The sequence below is a fragment of the Physeter macrocephalus genome, chromosome 8 (assembly GCF_002837175.3).
Source record: "Physeter macrocephalus isolate SW-GA chromosome 8, ASM283717v5, whole genome shotgun sequence".
Taxonomy (NCBI): Eukaryota; Metazoa; Chordata; class Mammalia; order Artiodactyla; family Physeteridae; genus Physeter; species Physeter macrocephalus.
Genome location: NC_041221.1, coordinates 76,751,478 through 76,769,676, shown reverse-complemented (window position 1 = coordinate 76,769,676; position 18,199 = coordinate 76,751,478). Strand labels below are relative to the sequence as shown.

Sequence of the window (18,199 nt, the reverse complement as noted above, 5' to 3'; positions counted from 1 at the left end):
CTAAAATTAGGCTCAGAGATTCTTCTCTCCCTAGATGACCCAGTGGACTCATTATTTGCTCATTCCTCATATGTCTCTCCACCCATCTTAATTTTAGGTCCTCTTAGCTTCACATCTATCTGGCTCTGTACAGTCTGCTACCAGGGCTCTTCAGCCTTTTCCCCAACAAATAGTCAGAGTTGGAGGAAGAGGAGTGGAACAGGACAAGCCCAGAGCCTGCCGAAGAGATAATGGCCATCAGAAGCTCCAGAAGTGGGGAAGGTTCCCCACAAACTGCTTTGGTCTTTGAGCCCCTTCAGCTTGCCTGATCCTCCCCACACACAGCCGTCTCCCATGAAAGCATCCAGAGCCCAGTGAAAAGTAAGACAGTCCTGTTCTGACACAAAACAGGTCCTGATAAACAAAAAGGTCCTACCGTATAGCACAGGGAACTGTATTCAATATCCTGAGATAAAAGAATATAAAAAAGCACATATATATTATATGAATGTAATATATATAACTGAACCACTTGGCTGTACAGCAGAAATCAACACATTGTAAATCAACTATACTTCAATAAAAGAACAAAATAAAATAAAAAGAAAGTAAAAAGAATGTATATATATGTATAACTGAATCACTTTGCTTTACAGCAGAAAGCAAACACAACATTGTCAATCAACTGTACTTCAGTTAAAAATACCTTTTATTCAAACAAACAACCAAACAAACAAAAAATCAGGTCCTGAACATATATCTGCTGAATTGAATTGAATGGAATTCACTCATAGGCCACACTCCTAGTTAGCCTGGATCAAGCTGGAATGTCTGACTTCCTCATCCTGACATTAAATGCTGTTTGATTATGGTTATCAGTTTGAGAAAATGAGATAGCATTTCACCCTATAATAATTGTTATAATAACGAACATTTAGTGAGCACTTACCAAGTACCAGGTTCTCCGCTAAGTGCTTTATAGTCATTAACTCATTTAAGCATTCCAACAGTGGCTACTCTGATATATTACTACATAGGAATGGCTTAGGGGTGGTGTCTGATTGGAAAGGGGTGGTAGAATGGCTTGCCATTTTGCTCACTGGCATAGGTATTTGTATATAAGAATGAGGAAGCATCAAAATCATTTCTATCAAAGAATGGAGGTATTGCTGATAAAAAATGACATGGAGGTCAAGACATCCACCCCCAACCCCATCAGGCCTTGGTGCTACCATGAAGTAGGTTTTATTACTCCCATGGCACAGAGGGAGATACTGAGGATTTCAGCAGTTGGAGAACTTGCTAAAGCCACATAGTTAATATATGCCCATGCCCAGGCCTCAGCTCAAGTCTGTCTGCCTCCAAGCTGTAAAGGTATAGTTGCTCAGTCATATTCAGAAGAAGTAAAAGAAATTTATAGACTTCACTTGAAGAAATGGCTTTTGTTGTTATTATTTTTAAGATTGAGGTCAGAAAAAAATGTGAAGGTTTTTTAAAAGAGGTGAAACAAAGCGAATATTACTGATTAACTTCTAGAGAGACTTTAATGGAGAGTAAAGTTCTAGAGGCACAGTGAAAAGGAGGTTCCATTCAAAATCCAAATGCCAGTCCCACAGAGGATATTATCCTATGAAAAATGCCTAGGGGCTTCCCTGGTGGCGCAGTGGTTGAGAATCTGCCTGTCAATGCAGGGGACACGGGTTGGAGCCCTGGTCTGGGAAGATCCCACATGCCGCGGAGCAACTAGGCCCGTGAGCCACAACTACTGAGCCTGAGCCCGCGCACTGCGATGAAGAGTGGCCCCTGCTTGCTGCAACTAGAGAAAGCCCTCGCACAGAAACGAAGACCCAACACAGCCAAAAAAAAAAAAAAAAAAAAAAAAAAAATGCCTAGAAGGAGATATTCCAGGGAAAAGACAGTCCCTAGCACATGGGCAATGCCCACTGTCCTCTGAGAAGGGAGACGGTGCAGCACGGTGATTAGAGTCAACCAGACCGGAATTCAAACCCTGGCTCTGTCACTTCTCAGTTTGGAGCCCTCAGACCAGGTACTTAGCCTCTCTGGGCCTCGACTTCTTCAAATATCAGTAAAAATAAGACTTCCTTTGAAAATAAGTAAAATATTTTTTCTTTATAGGATTACTGTGGGGATGAACAGTATAATTCGTTCATCCAGCCATGATTTGTTAAGCATCCATACGTGCCAGGCCCTAGACCTCTCGATGAAATAATGTGTGGACACAGCATTCCTCTGGGCCAAGCACACTAACGAATACTCCATAAGTGGTAACTGTTACTATATCACTTCTTATGAAAGGAAAAAATATAGATGGATATGGCAAAATTGCACTATATTCCATGGCTCATTACAGCACAGCCTTGGGTCAAATACATTCCCAAAAGGCCAGGCATAATCGAGTAAAATGCAGGCACCCAAACAGGGTGGATACTGTCCACCCCTGGCCAGGATGAGGGAGTAGAGGCAGCTTCCTCAATACCTCCTGTCCTCCCCACATGCAGGTGCTATAGGGCCACCACCGGCACCAACAATTTCCTTCTGCTCTGTGGTCTGCCAGACAGAGAGAGGATCCAGCTACAGGGTCAGGTCTGTCTGTGCTGGCTGCTTTGGCAGTTTCTGCAAGGGCAGGAAGAAAGCAGAATTTAGTGGGGGTGTATTTGAGACCTGTCCGCCCAACAGCAAACACACCTCATCAGGCTGGTCCAAGTCCCTCAGGTGCACATCTTGAATGAGGTACTCCACAATGCACACGTTGTTGCTCTGAGCCCCAAAGTGGAGGGCATTCATTCCATCCTAAAGAGAGCCAGGGTAGGGGAGACAATTACATTGCAGTCTTCTCCTCCTGCACGGTGAGGAGAGGGCTTCTGTCCAGGTGTGATCCACATACCTACTTGATTCTTGGCTCTCTGATCTGCTCCAGCTCTAACCAGCATGAGCATGATCTGGAGGCTTCCAGACCAGGATGCAAGGTGAATTACTGTCAAGCCATGCTTCCTCCAGCAAAGAGAAGAAAGGAATCTGTCACTTGGGTGAGCCACCACACTGTCTCAGCCAACAAAAGCTAGGTTAATACCTAACTGTTGAAAATTAAGAAATGACAGTTTAATACACAGCAAAGGTGATGTTTCAATTCTATGGGGACAATGAATATATTTAATAAATGGTATAGCACAAGTAGTTCTTCATCTGAAAAAAGATAGAATTAAATCCTATATCATATCATACATACAAAAAAGCACACAAACAATAAATATATTAGAAGAAAATCTAGACTATAATGTATAGTGTTTTAATTCAAAAGTTATAAAAGGAACAAGATGATAAACAAAGACAATAAACAAATGATATATGTTTAAAAATGTATCTTAATAAAGATAAATGGTTATTTTCTGTAATACATGAAGTACTCTTACAAATCAACAGAATAAGGCAATTAAACCCATTGAAAAATGGACCGCCAAGTGTGCTCTCTTAAGGTATTAGTGGAAATGAAACCATATAGTTTAAGCAATCTGGCAATATCTATTAAAATTTTAAATACAACCAGCAATCCCACTCCTGGGACTCTATCCCATGAAAATAAGTTTTAGGACCTAATGTTATATAAATAAGATTAATTGCAACCCTTAAAACTGAGTGCAAGGTAAATGTCCACCAATATTGGAACACTGAACAAATCAGGGAACAGTCATACCACATGATGTAGGCATTAAAAATAATTAATTAGGGCTTCCCTGGTGGCACAGTGGTTGAGAGTCCACGTGCCGATGCAGGGGACACGGGTTCGTGCCCCGGTCCGGGAAGATCCCACATGCCGCGGAGCACCTAGGCCCGTGAGCCATGGCCGCTGAGCCTGTGCGTCCGGAGCCTGTGCTCCGCAACGGGAGAGGCCACAACAGTGAGAGGCCCGCATACCGCAAAAAAAAAAAAAAAAAAAAAAATTAATTAGGGCTATGACAATTGACATGGAGAGACTTCCATTAGGTAGCTGTTAAATGTGGAAAATAAGATGCAGAGAAAATATAATACGATCCCATTTTTTATAAAACAAGCTATGACCAAAAACTCATATGTGTATATGTATGTATCTATATCTATTATAAGTGGGTAAGTGGATAGATAACAATGTGGATACGATTATATGAGCATGAGGAAAAGTACTGAAATAAACACACTGATCCCACATTGTTAAATGTAGTTACTGGAGAAGAGGAAGCTACACAAAAAATAAAAAACAGAAAAGACTGAAGTTATAAAAAGAATTCTATTTATGCATAAGTTATTTAAAATATACTCTCTCTATAAAACCACACATGCATAAAAGAGGCTGAAGGAGGGATTTCGCTCAAGACCTAGTGACCTACAGTGATGCTGGGGGTACTTAGACTTGTACGCCAAATGAACAGGAAGAGAAGTGTGAAAGGAAACAGCCAGCAGTTAACATTTGTCTCAGGGAGGAGGGATTGGAGGGCTGTAACCTGAGGAAAATTGAGACCTGCGCCCTAGGTCCGAAGTTAAAGAAGTCTATAGAGCAGATATTATGAGCATGATTTGTAGACTCAAACGAAACTGACCTCAAACTCTGGCTCTACCACTTTCAAATGCTGTAATCTTGGTCAACTTAGTTAACCCTTAGCCTCAGGATCCTTAATTGTAAGTTCATGTGTCTGCTTTTCTGTTTCCTTTTATCCTTGTCAAAAAATCATCCATTAACTATGAATAAGGTCTGAGGATCTGATGTATCACATGGTGATTATAGCTAATAACACTTTTACATAATTGAAATTTGCTGAGAGTAGAATTTAAATGTTCTCATCAAAAAAAGAAATGAGATGATGAGTGTGTTAATTAAGTAGATGGGAGGAATCTTTTCACAATGTATACACACACTGAATCATCACCAGGTAGACTTTAAATGTATCACAGTTTTATTTGAACCATACCTCAATAAAGCTGAAAAAATTTTTTGTAATAAATCTCTTTTAAAATGAAAACAAACAACAATAACAGCAAAACCCACAGGGTTTATAGGGGAAATGGGGCAGGGGCTCAACACTCAAAAATGCTGTCATTGACACCTTTTTAAAAAGATAGGACCCTGCTATGGACTGAATGTCTGTGTCCCTCGATAATTCATATGTTGAAGCTTAATCCCCAATGTGATGGTATTTGAAAGTCATGCCTTTGGGAGATAATTAGGTCAGGAGGGTGGAACCCTCATGAATGGGATTAGTGCCCTTATAAACAGACAGAGAGAGCTTGCTTCCTCTCTCCGCTCTCCACCGAGAGTGGATAAAACCAGAAGCAGCTCTCACGAGATGCTGGCAGTGATGTCGTCTTAATCTTGGACTCTCCAGTTTCCAGATCTGTGAGAAATAAACGTTGGTTGTGGAAGCCACCCAGCCTATGGTATATTTGTTACAGCAGCTCAAGCTAAGACAGACCCTAATAAAAACAACAGTACAATTGTACGTGTTAAATGGTTAGGTATTTAATCACCATAAATATGGTACTGGACCTCAAAAAAAAAAAATCATCCATAACCTCTGTATACATGCCTTCCAAAAAGTAAGCCTTCTCAGCACATCTTATTTGCCTCTCGTAATCAACTGTATTTGTAATCCTGGAGACCAATTTGCTAAATGTATAGTGTATAAGTAAATAAACAAGGAATGAGGGTCTGTGGGAGACTTCCATTTTTAAGTGTATAAGCCTTTTGGCAGTTACTTTGGCTGCCCCCAGAAATTGCATTAATGTTTTCTCTTATTCCCAGTAAAGTTTGGGTATGGAGAAGTAAAAAAGCAAGTCCCAGATTATGGAGATGTAACTCTAAATCTGTGGTTCTTCACTGGGGGCAATTTTGCCCCCAGGGGTCATTTGGAGATGTCTGGGGACATCTTTTGGTTGCTGTGACCTATGGGAGATATTGGCATTTAGTGGGTACAGACCAGAGATGCTGCAAACATCCTATAACCCCCCTAACCTCTACCACAACAAAAAAACCCACCTGACCAACAGGTCAATAGTGCCACTGTGGAGAAACCCTTCTCTAAATGTACATACCCTATAATATTTACCTTTCAGCTGTCACACTACACAGTGAGGCAGTCTATTAAAGTCTAGAGTGAAGAAAACGCTTACCGATTTCTGCACTTTTTCCCAAGGAACAATGATGTACGATAACTAGTTGAGGTTTTTCAAGAAATTTTACCCCTTAATTTAGCCTTCCCTATAAATCAATGTTTCACACCCAATAACACTAAATCTAGTTTCACATATGGCCAAAAAAGAGGCCAGAAATATGTGGGACAGATGATAAATCATATTTTGATAGAAGCTCTATTTTTCCCTAAGAGGTCATTCCTAATTTTAAACCAGCCAACACTTAAGGATTTCACACACCCATCATAAAATCCAAAAGCAAGGAATTCAAGAGGCAAACACCTTGAGTCTCTGAAACCATAAATTCCACGTGGAGCCATTGTTCCTCAGAGGCAAAGAATCACTCCTCACAGACGTAAAGTAAGACTTCTGGTAGGAAACTGACATGCCTGAGAAGTTTCTGAGCATGAGTCATAGATTACATTCGTAGTCAGTACCTGATGCTCTATAAAGTGTAAAATGTCCACAGACACTGACAACCTGTCCTCATTACCAGTCTGATGACAGGCAAGAAGGTCAATAACTTCCCTGGGGGAACACTTGCGCTCAGAGTAAGCAGCTCTGAGAGTAGATGCTTGCATTATCCTCTGGGCACCACCTGCACGCCACCTGGTGAGACCTGCGCCCTAGGTCCCAAGTTAAAGAAGTCTATAGAGCAGACATTATGAGCATGATTTGTAGACTCAAACGAAACTGACCTCAAACTCTGGCTCTACCACTTTCAAATGCTGTAATCTTGGTCAACTTAGTTAACCCTTAGCCTCAGGATCCTTAATTGTAAGTTCATGTGTCTGCTTTTCTGTTTCCTTTTATCCTTGTCAAAAAATCATCCATTAACTATGAATAAGGTCTGAGGATCTGATGTATCACATGGTGATTATAGCTAATAACACTTTTACATAATTGAAATTTGCTGAGAGTAGAATTTAAATGTTCTCATCAAAAAAAGAAATGAGATGATGAGTGTGTTAATTAAGTAGATGGGAGGAATCTTTTCACAATGTATACACACACTGAATCATCACCAGGTAGACTTTAAATGTATCACAGTTTTATTTGAACCATACCTCAATAAAGCTGAAAAAATTTTTTGTAATAAATCTCTTTTAAAATGAAAACAAACAACAATAACAGCAAAACCCACAGGGTTTATAGGGGAAATGGGGCAGGGGCTCAACACTCAAAAATGCTGTCATTGACACCTTTTTAAAAAGATAGGACCCTGCTATGGACTGAATGTCTGTGTCCCTCGATAATTCATATGTTGAAGCTTAATCCCCAATGTGATGGTATTTGAAAGTCATGCCTTTGGGAGATAATTAGGTCAGGAGGGTGGAACCCTCATGAATGGGATTAGTGCCCTTATAAACAGACAGAGAGAGCTTGCTTCCTCTCGCTGCTCTCCACCGAGAGTGGATAAAACCAGAAGCAGCTCTCACGAGATGCTGGCAGTGATGTCGTCTTAATCTTGGACTCTCCAGTTTCCAGATCTGTGAGAAATAAACGTTGGTTGTGGAAGCCACCCAGCCTATGGTATATTTGTTACAGCAGCTCAAGCTAAGACAGACCCTAATAAAAACAACAGTACAATTGTACGTGTTAAATGGTTAGGTATTTAATCACCATAAATATGGTACTGGACCTCAAAAAAAAAAAATCATCCATAACCTCTGTATACATGCCTTCCAAAAAGTAAGCCTTCTCAGCACATCTTATTTGCCTCTCGTAATCAACTGTATTTGTAATCCTGGAGACCAATTTGCTAAATGTATAGTGTATAAGTAAATAAACAAGGAATGAGGGTCTGTGGGAGACTTCCATTTTTAAGTGTATAAGCCTTTTGGCAGTTACTTTGGCTGCCCCCAGAAATTGCATTAATGTTTTCTCTTATTCCCAGTAAAGTTTGGGTATGGAGAAGTAAAAAAGCAAGTCCCAGATTATGGAGATGTAACTCTAAATCTGTGGTTCTTCACTGGGGGCAATTTTGCCCCCAGGGGTCATTTGGAGATGTCTGGGGACATCTTTTGGTTGCTGTGACCTATGGGAGATATTGGCATTTAGTGGGTACAGACCAGAGATGCTGCAAACATCCTATAACCCCCCTAACCTCTACCACAACAAAAAAACCCACCTGACCAACAGGTCAATAGTGCCACTGTGGAGAAACCCTTCTCTAAATGTACATACCCTATAATATTTACCTTTCAGCTGTCACACTACACAGTGAGGCAGTCTATTAAAGTCTAGAGTGAAGAAAACGCTTACCGATTTCTGCACTTTTTCCCAAGGAACAATGATGTACGATAACTAGTTGAGGTTTTTCAAGAAATTTTACCCCTTAATTTAGCCTTCCCTATAAATCAATGTTTCACACCCAATAACACTAAATCTAGTTTCACATATGGCCAAAAAAGAGGCCAGAAATATGTGGGACAGATGATAAATCATATTTTGATAGAAGCTCTATTTTTCCCTAAGAGGTCATTCCTAATTTTAAACCAGCCAACACTTAAGGATTTCACACACCCATCATAAAATCCAAAAGCAAGGAATTCAAGAGGCAAACACCTTGAGTCTCTGAAACCATAAATTCCACGTGGAGCCATTGTTCCTCAGAGGCAAAGAATCACTCCTCACAGACGTAAAGTAAGACTTCTGGTAGGAAACTGACATGCCTGAGAAGTTTCTGAGCATGAGTCATAGATTACATTCGTAGTCAGTACCTGATGCTCTATAAAGTGTAAAATGTCCACAGACACTGACAACCTGTCCTCATTACCAGTCTGATGACAGGCAAGAAGGTCAATAACTTCCCTGGGGGAACACTTGCGCTCAGAGTAAGCAGCTCTGAGAGTAGATGCTTGAATTATCCTCTGGGCACCACCTGCACGCCACCTGGGATCCTTTACTCACATCTGGAGTAAGAGCCTCCACTTACCTCGCCTGCCTCTTCCCCAGATTTGTGGATGCTGCCCACTTTGCACCTGGAGTCCTCAGCCTCTGGGCTATGCATTTGATCCTCAGCACGCAACTTACCTGTTACAGTCTCAGTCCTTGCTCCCCAACAGAGTGTAGGTTCCTCAAAGCAGGGACTGTATCTATGCCAGTGCTTCCTGAAACAATCACCTGGGGATCTTGTTAAATCGCAGATTCTGATTCAGGAGGTCTGGGGTGGGGCCCAAGATTCTGCATTTCTAACAAGCTCCCTGGTGATGCCAGTGCTTCTGGTCCCAGGACCTACTTTGAGTAGCAAGGACTTATATCTCGTTGAATCCCCAGTAGTTGGCATTGATACTCACCCACAACAGGCGCTGAATAAATATTGATGGTGAAGGGGTGTCATTGTTGGCTCTTTGCAAATAGGTGTTAGAACTCAAAAGACAGAACTGCTAAGTCAAACTGAGGGCTCATCACTCAGATACAGAAGCTGCCGGGTCAGGCCAAACATGGCATTGCTTGAATTATAAAAAGCATTTTATTAGTTATGCTCTAATGCCCCTGTGAATAATTGATTTAGTTACAGAAATACTTAACCCAATGAATCTTTCAAGGCAGAGTACAGAGGTACATCAGGAATGATGCTATTTCCAACCTGACAGCATTTCAATCCCCCCAGGCAAAGTTACAAGAAGCTGATGCTAGCCAGAGTCATGCTTCAAATAGAGAGTAATACAAATATATGTTCGGAAAAACCTCAGAGAGAACAAAGTGGTAAAAGCTCTCTCCATCATTTTGGGTACAACTGACTTACACTCTGACATAAACGAGTAGTGTGTTTAATACATTAGACACATGGCAATCCTCAGACATGCTGTTTAAAAGAAAAGATGCTATTGAACCTGGGCAATGGATACACCAGTGTTTACTGTACAATTCTCTCCACTTTCATAGTATATCAAAGGTTTAGGGTTAAGGTCCTGTTTAAGAAGGTATAAGTACACTCCACTCTGTCTCTCCCAACAAATGCTACTAAAATCTCTGGACAGACGTTTGGAACAGCTATTTGAGGACTCTGAGAAGAAAATGACAGCAGGTACCTTGGGGAAGAAAACCAGAACTCAAAATACAAACAATCAGGGCTTCCCTGGTGGCGCAGTGGTTGAGAGTCCGCCTGCCGATGCGGAGGATCCCACATGCCGCGGAGAGGCTGGGCCCGTGAGCCGTGGCCGCTGAGCCTGCTCGTCCTCCACAACGGGAGAGGCCACAACAGTGAGAGGCCCGCGTACCGCAAAACAAACAAACAAACAAACAATCAGGGTTTCCTGATCTTTTTGTTTTTTCTTCCATACCTTCCAGCTGGGACTCAAGGCAGTACAAATCACTGTTCCGGAAAGAAACAGCTCCAAGAGGAGCTTCCCATTCTGGTCCAAGAAGTGGAAGGGGGCCCCTACAGGGCAGAGAAGGTGGGGGAAATCCTAATTGTGTTTTGTTTTGTTTTGTTTTCTCTTCTGGTTCCACCCCAGGCAAGCCTCACTCCCAAAGTTGCAACCCCACAGTAGAAGGGGTAGCAGCAGTGACTGGGCAAGCAGTGACAGAGGGAATCCTTCTCTCTGACCCGAGGAACTGTGGTCAGAAGAGGAGGGTGCAGGTGGGGGAGGGGGGAAAAGGGTTTTTTTTTCCTGTCTTAGTCCCAGAGGGAGACATAATTGTGGGAAGTACACAGCAGAGCTGGGATACTACACCCTTGGCTTTCTAGTCAGAAGACCAGGAAAAGGTGGAGAAGGGCCCTGTAGGTGGAGAATGTAGGGGAGATGATCTTGGAGAGGTGGGAGTTCAAGAAAGCAACCCCATAAAGTTGTGTATGTACTACCGGCCTCCCCCCGGACCTGTACATGTTCCTGACCCTAAACAGTGTGACAAAAGCTTGGGGAACTGAACTATGGGGTAGACCACTGCCCAGGTCTCAGACTGGCTCATGGATAGCACACAGGTCCAAACAGCACTGCCAAAGGGTTAAAAACTGGTGACACTGCTGTCAAATGGTGTTGAAGAAATCGGTCATCCATATACTAGATTCCTTATAACTTTATACGTAAATTAACTCAAAACGGATGATAAATCTAAATGTAAAACACAAGGCTATAAAAGTTTTAGAAGAAAAATATGAGAAATCTTCATAATCTTAAGTTAGGCAAATCATTCTTAGATATAATACCAATAGCTAGATTCAGTTTTTAAATACAAGTGAATTGAATTTCATCAAAATTAAAAACTTCTGCTCTATGAAAAACACTAAAAAGATAAGCTGCAGAGTGTGAAAAAATACTTGCAAATCACATATCTAACAAAGGACTTGGATCCAGAATATATAATGAACTCTCAAAACTCAACAATTAAAACAGGGACTTCCCTGGTGGTCTAGTGGTTAAGAATATGCCTTCCAATGTAGGGGACATGGGTTCGATCCTTGGTGGGGGAACTAAGATCCCACATGCCATGGGGCAACTAAGCCTGCGCGCTGCAACTACTGAACCAGCGTGCCACAACTAGGGAGTCTGCGTGCTGCAACTACAGAGCCTACATGCTCTGGAACCCGTGCGCCACAACTAGAGAGCCCTCACACTCTGGAGCCCATGTGCCACAACTAGAGAGAAGCCTGCACGCTGCAACGAAGAGCCCGCATGCCACAACTAAGACCCGCCACAGCCAAAAATAAATAAATAAACAAATAAATATTTTTTTAAAAATAGTACCAAGCACTATTGGGTTGTTGCAAAGATCAAATAAAATTAATTTAAAAACCCCAACATAATCAATTTTTTTAATGTTCAAAAGATTTGAACAGACATATCACCAAAGAAGATATACAAATGGTAAATAACACAAGAAAATATGCTTTAATAATAATTAGCTATTAAAGAAATGCAAATGAAACCACAATGAGATGCCAGTACAAACCTATTAGAATGGCTAAAATTAAGGGAGAAAAATAACAATACCAAGTGTTGATGAGGATGTGGAACAAATGGAAACCTAGTACATTGCTGGTGGGAATGAAAATGGTACAGCCCCTCTAAGAAAGTCTAGTGGCTTCTTGTATATAGCTCACGATATGCCCCAGTAATCTCACTTCTCTAGGTATTTACACTAGAGAAATGAAAACTTATGCTTACACAAATACCTGTACATGAACGTTTACAGCAGCTTTACTTGTTATAGTCAAAAACTGGAAGCAACTCTAATGTCCTTCAACTGGTGAATGGATATAATAAACTGTGGTATATCTATACACTGGAATACTATTCAGCAATAAAAAGGGAGGAATTATTGACACATGCAACACATGAACCTCAGAGAAATTTTGCTGAGTGAAAAAAGCCAGTGTCAAAATGTTATATACTATATGGTATCATTTATATGGCACTCTCAAAAAATGTTATATACTATATGGTATCATTTATATGGCACTCTCAAAAAGGCAAAATTATAGAGATGGAGAAAAGATCAGTGCTTTCCAGGGTAGGGGAGGGTTTGACTACAAAGAGGTTTTGACTACAAAGAGGCAGCATAAGGGATTTTTCTGGATGATGCAACTGTTCTGTATTTTGATTGTGATAGTGGTTACATGAATTTATACATGTGTTAAAATTCATAAAGCTGTATGCCAAGAAGAAAGTTAATGAACAGTATGTTAATTTAAAAATTAAAGTAAAATAAAAAGTTACTATATCTGGGTTTCAATTTTAAAATAAAAATAGACTCTTGGCAATCAGATCTATTACCAAAACATCTTTTGCAGGCTAAATAACATTAAAAAAATAATCAAATGATAATTTTCAGACCTAAACAACATGTTCCTTAAGTATTATAACTGTAATACAACTTATTACACTCATTAAGTTGGAGTGCTTGCAGTGCCAATTTTTTTTTAATTTTTTAAAAAATTTATTTATTTATATTTATTTTTGGCTGTGTTGGGTCTTCGTTGCTGTGCGCGGGCTTTCTCTAGTTGCAGTGAGCGGGGGCCACTCTTCGTTGCGGTGTGCAGACTTCTCATTGTCGTGGCTTCTCTTGTTGCGGAGCACGGGCTCTAGGTGCACAGGCCTCAGTAGTTGTGGCATGTGGGCTCAGTAGTTGTGGCTTGCGGGCTCTAGAGCTCAGGCTAAGTAGTTGTGGCGCACGGCTTAGTTGCTCTGCGGCATGTGGGATCTTCCCCGCCCAGGGCTCGAACCTGTGTCCCTTGCATTGGCAGGCAGATTCTTAATCACTGAGCCACCAGGGAAGCCCTGCAGTGCCAATTTTTAAAAAGGGGTTTTTCTAGCTTAGTTGCTCTGCGGCATGTGGGACCTCCCCGCCCAGGGCTCGAACCTGTGTCCCTTGCATTGGCAGGCAGATTCTTAACCACTGAGCCACCAGGGAAGCCCTGCAGTGCCAATTTTTAAAAAGGGGTTTTTCTTCATTCTGATTCTGTTGTTTATCAATCCACTTGACTACCAATACCAGAGCAATAAATTAGACAGAGAGGGATGTGTCCCTCTGGTGAAACAAAGAGAAACTCTCATCATTATGAAGTCTAGGCCATGTCTATGAGTGCCGACAAAACCAATAAGATAACCAATAAGATGACCAATTGGTTTGAACTGATTTCATTTATTCATCTTCCAAAGATTTACTAAGCACATACTAAACCTCACCCTGTGAGACATGAAGGTAAAGTAATGCTGAGTCTTACCCTCCAAAGAGTCAGTCCAGAGGAAAAAATAGAATAGCTCTTTAAGAATTTTTTGAATAGTTTAACTTTAAAAAACATGGCCCATAGGATTAACTAAGAATCAAGAACTATCGTCCATTCGATTAACTAAAAGCCAAGGTTATCACCTACTTTTGCAACTGGAGATGATAAACGTGATGTTGGGTCTCTCCAGCCTAACTGGTTTCCTTGTTCCATGGTAAAGTATTAAACGAAGTTGGGAAATTGGGAAAAGTACGTGGAAAATCTTTAGGGTGGATTTTGATATCTAGGCAGATAAATCATCAAGGTGGTATGTGGCTAAGGCCATGGTCTCTGGAATCAGATAAGCCAGGTTCAAATCCTGCCTCCACTCCTTCTTAGATGTAATTTTTGGGGCAAGATACTTAACTTCTCTTTGTCTCAGGCCCCCCATCTGTAAATTGGACATTATAGCAATACTTTTCTCACAAGGCTGAGGGCACTAAATATCAAAGTCCTGAGACTGGTGCCTGGTACACAGTATGTGTTTAATACGCCTTATTTATTTATCAGAGTTCACAGGGAAAAGTCCAGATTTAATGTCCCTGAGTCCAGTTAGCTTCTGTCTTCTATGCCCCCAGTTACACTCTAGGCAACCATTTTATTCTTACAAATGCATGACACTGGCCATAAGGTCAATATGGGAAAATAAGTAAAAGTGTAAATCCTATAGGTAATGGGTAAACAATTGGTGACTACCAAATACAAAGAGCACATAATATGCGTATTCTCTAAAGAGATTTTTCCAAAATGAACACTGCCAATGGAAGTATTTTGTGTGTAGGTGGGGAAAAGATAACTCAAGCGGCCAGATTTTCCCCTTACGTTGGTTATGCTCCAATCCATTCTCCCCAACGAAGACGAGGTTACCTCACCAGCAACACCCACCCCGGCCTTGTGATTCAGCAAGAAATCCACCGCAGACAAATGACCTGTCCCCACTGCAAAAGGCAGGGCTGTGCGGTTCATCTGAGGAAACACAATTTGTGTTTTCAGTCATCTGATTGTTATTTAGCCTTCTTAAGATCCCTGGTTCTTGAACGGCCATAATTTTCTATCAGGTGCTTGTGTTTTGATTATTTATCTACTATTTGCCTTGCCTTTGAAAGTAGTGAGAACTGTAACCAGCATAATCTTGCATCTCTCTGTTAGATAATAGAGAATTTAGCAATCAACTGGAGGATATGCCTCAAGCTGAAATCCACTGCGTAACCTATGACTGATTGTAACAGTAAAATGAGTAAAAGCTGTATTTCTCCTGTATACAATCATTAATAATGGTAGGACATGTTGATAATGCATAACAAAAAATCTTCCTAAAAGTTCAATCCATATATGGTTCTTTCCTCTGTAATTTTTGGACTGTAAATTTTACTGAAGCAAACAAATCAAGAAAGAGAAGAAAGGAAGGAAGGAAGGAAGGAAAGAAGAGAGAGAGGGAGAGAGAGGTAGGAGGGCAGGGGAGGGGAGGGAAGGAGGAAGGAGGGAGGAAGAAAAGACACACAGAGAGAAAGAAAGCTATAAATATCTTTTGCTTCAAACAAAATGCAACTTGGTGCTCCCAGGATGTCTAGAGACAGTCTGACGTGCTTCAGACAATGGATGTTTTGCTTGTAACTAAAACACATGTCATATTTCCCACATTCTAGATACTGATCTTGCTTCCAAAGAATTTACTATCCTTTGTTTCTCATAAATAATTTATTGCAAAAATTGAGAACTGTTTAATCTGATTTCCTTGGTAGCTAAATCGGTGATAAACTAAATTTGAGTTACCCTTGCTATTGTCTGCAGTCTAGAGCTATGTCCTGGTATGCCAAATTTGGGCTTATAAACTCCCCTTTAACTTTATTCGTGAATAAGGATGCAAATCAAAATACCATCCAAGATAATTCAATAAAACCACTTCCATGTTTTTTCATTTCTGTCATCACAGATTTTAAGGAACTCTACAAGTAACCATGTCAACAATTTGCTGTAAACAGGACTAAAAGAGATGTCATTAGAAAGCATAATATAATTCATCAGGAGTTTACAATAACTTGCTACACTGACTGTAAGTTTAAGTGTACTATCTCTCTAAGTACTTTAATATAAAAATATAGTTTAAAATATCAGAAAGTTATATGGAAAAAATTTTCAAATGGTTATAAAAGTACACTGGAGAATCTCTTTCCTGCTGTTTGGAAAAATGATTATTGCTCTACTTATTCAACAATTAATCTAGATATTACCTTCAAAGATCCTTGCTTATTTCTTTTATTTTTGCTCCCTTCCTTCCTTGATTCCCTTCCATTTTTTTTTGTTCCTAAAATTGTTATGCTGTAAAAATTTGCTATTTTTCTACTCTTTCTAGGATGTCTGTGGACAATGAATATGGTACACACAGGTAACACATCAGACATACACATGTACACACGCACAACATACACAGACACATAAACTCCCACATACAATTAAACACAGATCCCCTCACGCACACACATGCACAACTGCTAAACACCCTTCCACTGCACATGATGCATGACCTCAGTTTCTATGACCTCATTGCCTGGGATAGATCCAGGTTTTGTGGAACGTCAAGTTTACACTCTTTGGGAGCCCTCTTTAAAGCCAGAGTCAGAGAGCTTAACGGATTACAGTTAAAATTTCTTTTTCAGATTTTACAAAATCATATAACAATGGAACACACTGCTAGAGTCCTCCCAGTGCCTTGGAAGGAGTCTGTGCAAGCAGGTGTCTTAAAGTTTATGCTTCATTTAGCATTACAGCCACCTCTGCCATCCCCACAAATTGTCCTAAACAACTGACACAGCCCCCAGTCTGTTCACTTTGATAAACCCTGCCTGGTGGGGCTGTCAGGAAATCCCCACAGAAGCAAGCAGTAGGAAATCCATATGTCTGGCAGTGGGACCTCTCCCCTAAACCCAGGCACTTGAAGAACAAGTGAGAGCCAGGTTTCAGAAGAGGCCTCACTGCCCAACATGCAGATGAACTATATTTCAAAAGCAATAAAATGCAAACCCATACTCTCCATTGGATTTTAAATTTGGAAGGCCCCAACCATAAAGGACATCACTGGCGAGAAAACAATGATGAACCGTGTAGCAAAAGATGTTCTGCCTTTCCAGAATGTTTGAGGCCAAAGTGATCCACAGGCTATGATCCAGGAACAAGTCCAGGCCCATAACCTTGACAGTTGCCTTCACTGTCCACCCACAGACTTAGTACAGCTGCACATAAAGACCCTGGACGCTTCCCCTTGGATTAGATCAGTTAAAACACCCAGAGCCTCTTCCACTGCTTGATTCCACCTTTAGCTTAAACATTATGGAATTGCCAGCAATGGAGCTCTCCCTCACCTCATTTAGCAGAATCACTTTTATTTTTATTTCAGTTGGACTATGTAAACCCACACCACTGTCACCTGTCACATCTGTGATTTCTACTCACATTGTTCACAGCATTCATGTTAACCTTCTTTGCAAACAGCTTCTCCATAAGCTCCAAATTATTGCTTTTAGCAGCATTCTGGAAGCTTCTCTCATTTGGCAGCACTGAAAGCAAGCAAGCAAGCATGACAGGGAATTTAAGAGGGCTGAAGAGAAAGCAAACCTCGTGTGGCAAACCTTGGAACTAAAAACTTGAAACAACAGCCTTGAGCCTTTTGCATTCTGCTATTCTGGACGTGGGAACTTTGCTTCAATATTTCATAAAGCTGTATTATCAAGATTCCACTTTCTCCTCACGCTGCAAGTGTTTTCACAGCCTTAAAAATCTTCCTGGTCCCTAGTGCTCGCTTCGGCAGCACATATACTAAAATCTTCCTGGTCCCAAGCGAAACATTATTCCAAAGGACCACCCTGAAGTCAGCAATGCAGTATCTAGCTAGCTCTAGGAGGTCAGAGGGTGGCCACTGACTTCTCAGGGCGTGTTGTTTATAAGACGTTTGTACAAGATTACACAGGGAGGAGCCCAAATACTCCATGCAAGCTTATAGAGATAAAACTGTTGTCTGCAGAACCCTGTGAAGATGCCAGACCCGCAGAAACAGAACCTTAAGATGCAGCACATCACATAAATATACACGAACAAAGGCTAAAAGGGATGAACCTGTTTTATTCTCATTTATATGAAAGGAGATAAAAGTGGATTCACACTTTTAACTATAAACATTAACATTACTATACACTATGAACATTATATGTCACACACAAATACATATTCAGATGGCAGGTTTTATTAAATAGCCTAGAGAAGATTCCAGGATTTACTGAGTTGTTTGTTTGTTGTTGGTTTGTTGTTGTTATTTTGTAATGTAAAGGAGCT

At 40.8% G+C, this 18,199-nt stretch overlaps 1 protein-coding gene across 1 annotated transcript in view; it reads right to left on the bottom strand.

Moving 5' to 3' along the window:
• Window positions 1-18,199, bottom strand: part of ANKDD1B (ankyrin repeat and death domain containing 1B) — a 56,408-nt gene that overhangs the window by 31,939 nt on the left and 6,270 nt on the right. Inside the window, 4 exon segments of the mRNA XM_028493429.1 lie at window positions 2,686-2,790; window positions 2,889-2,987; window positions 14,741-14,839; window positions 17,324-17,427. Of these exon segments, the coding sequence (XP_028349230.1) occupies window positions 2,686-2,790; window positions 2,889-2,987; window positions 14,741-14,839; window positions 17,324-17,427 (407 nt within the window).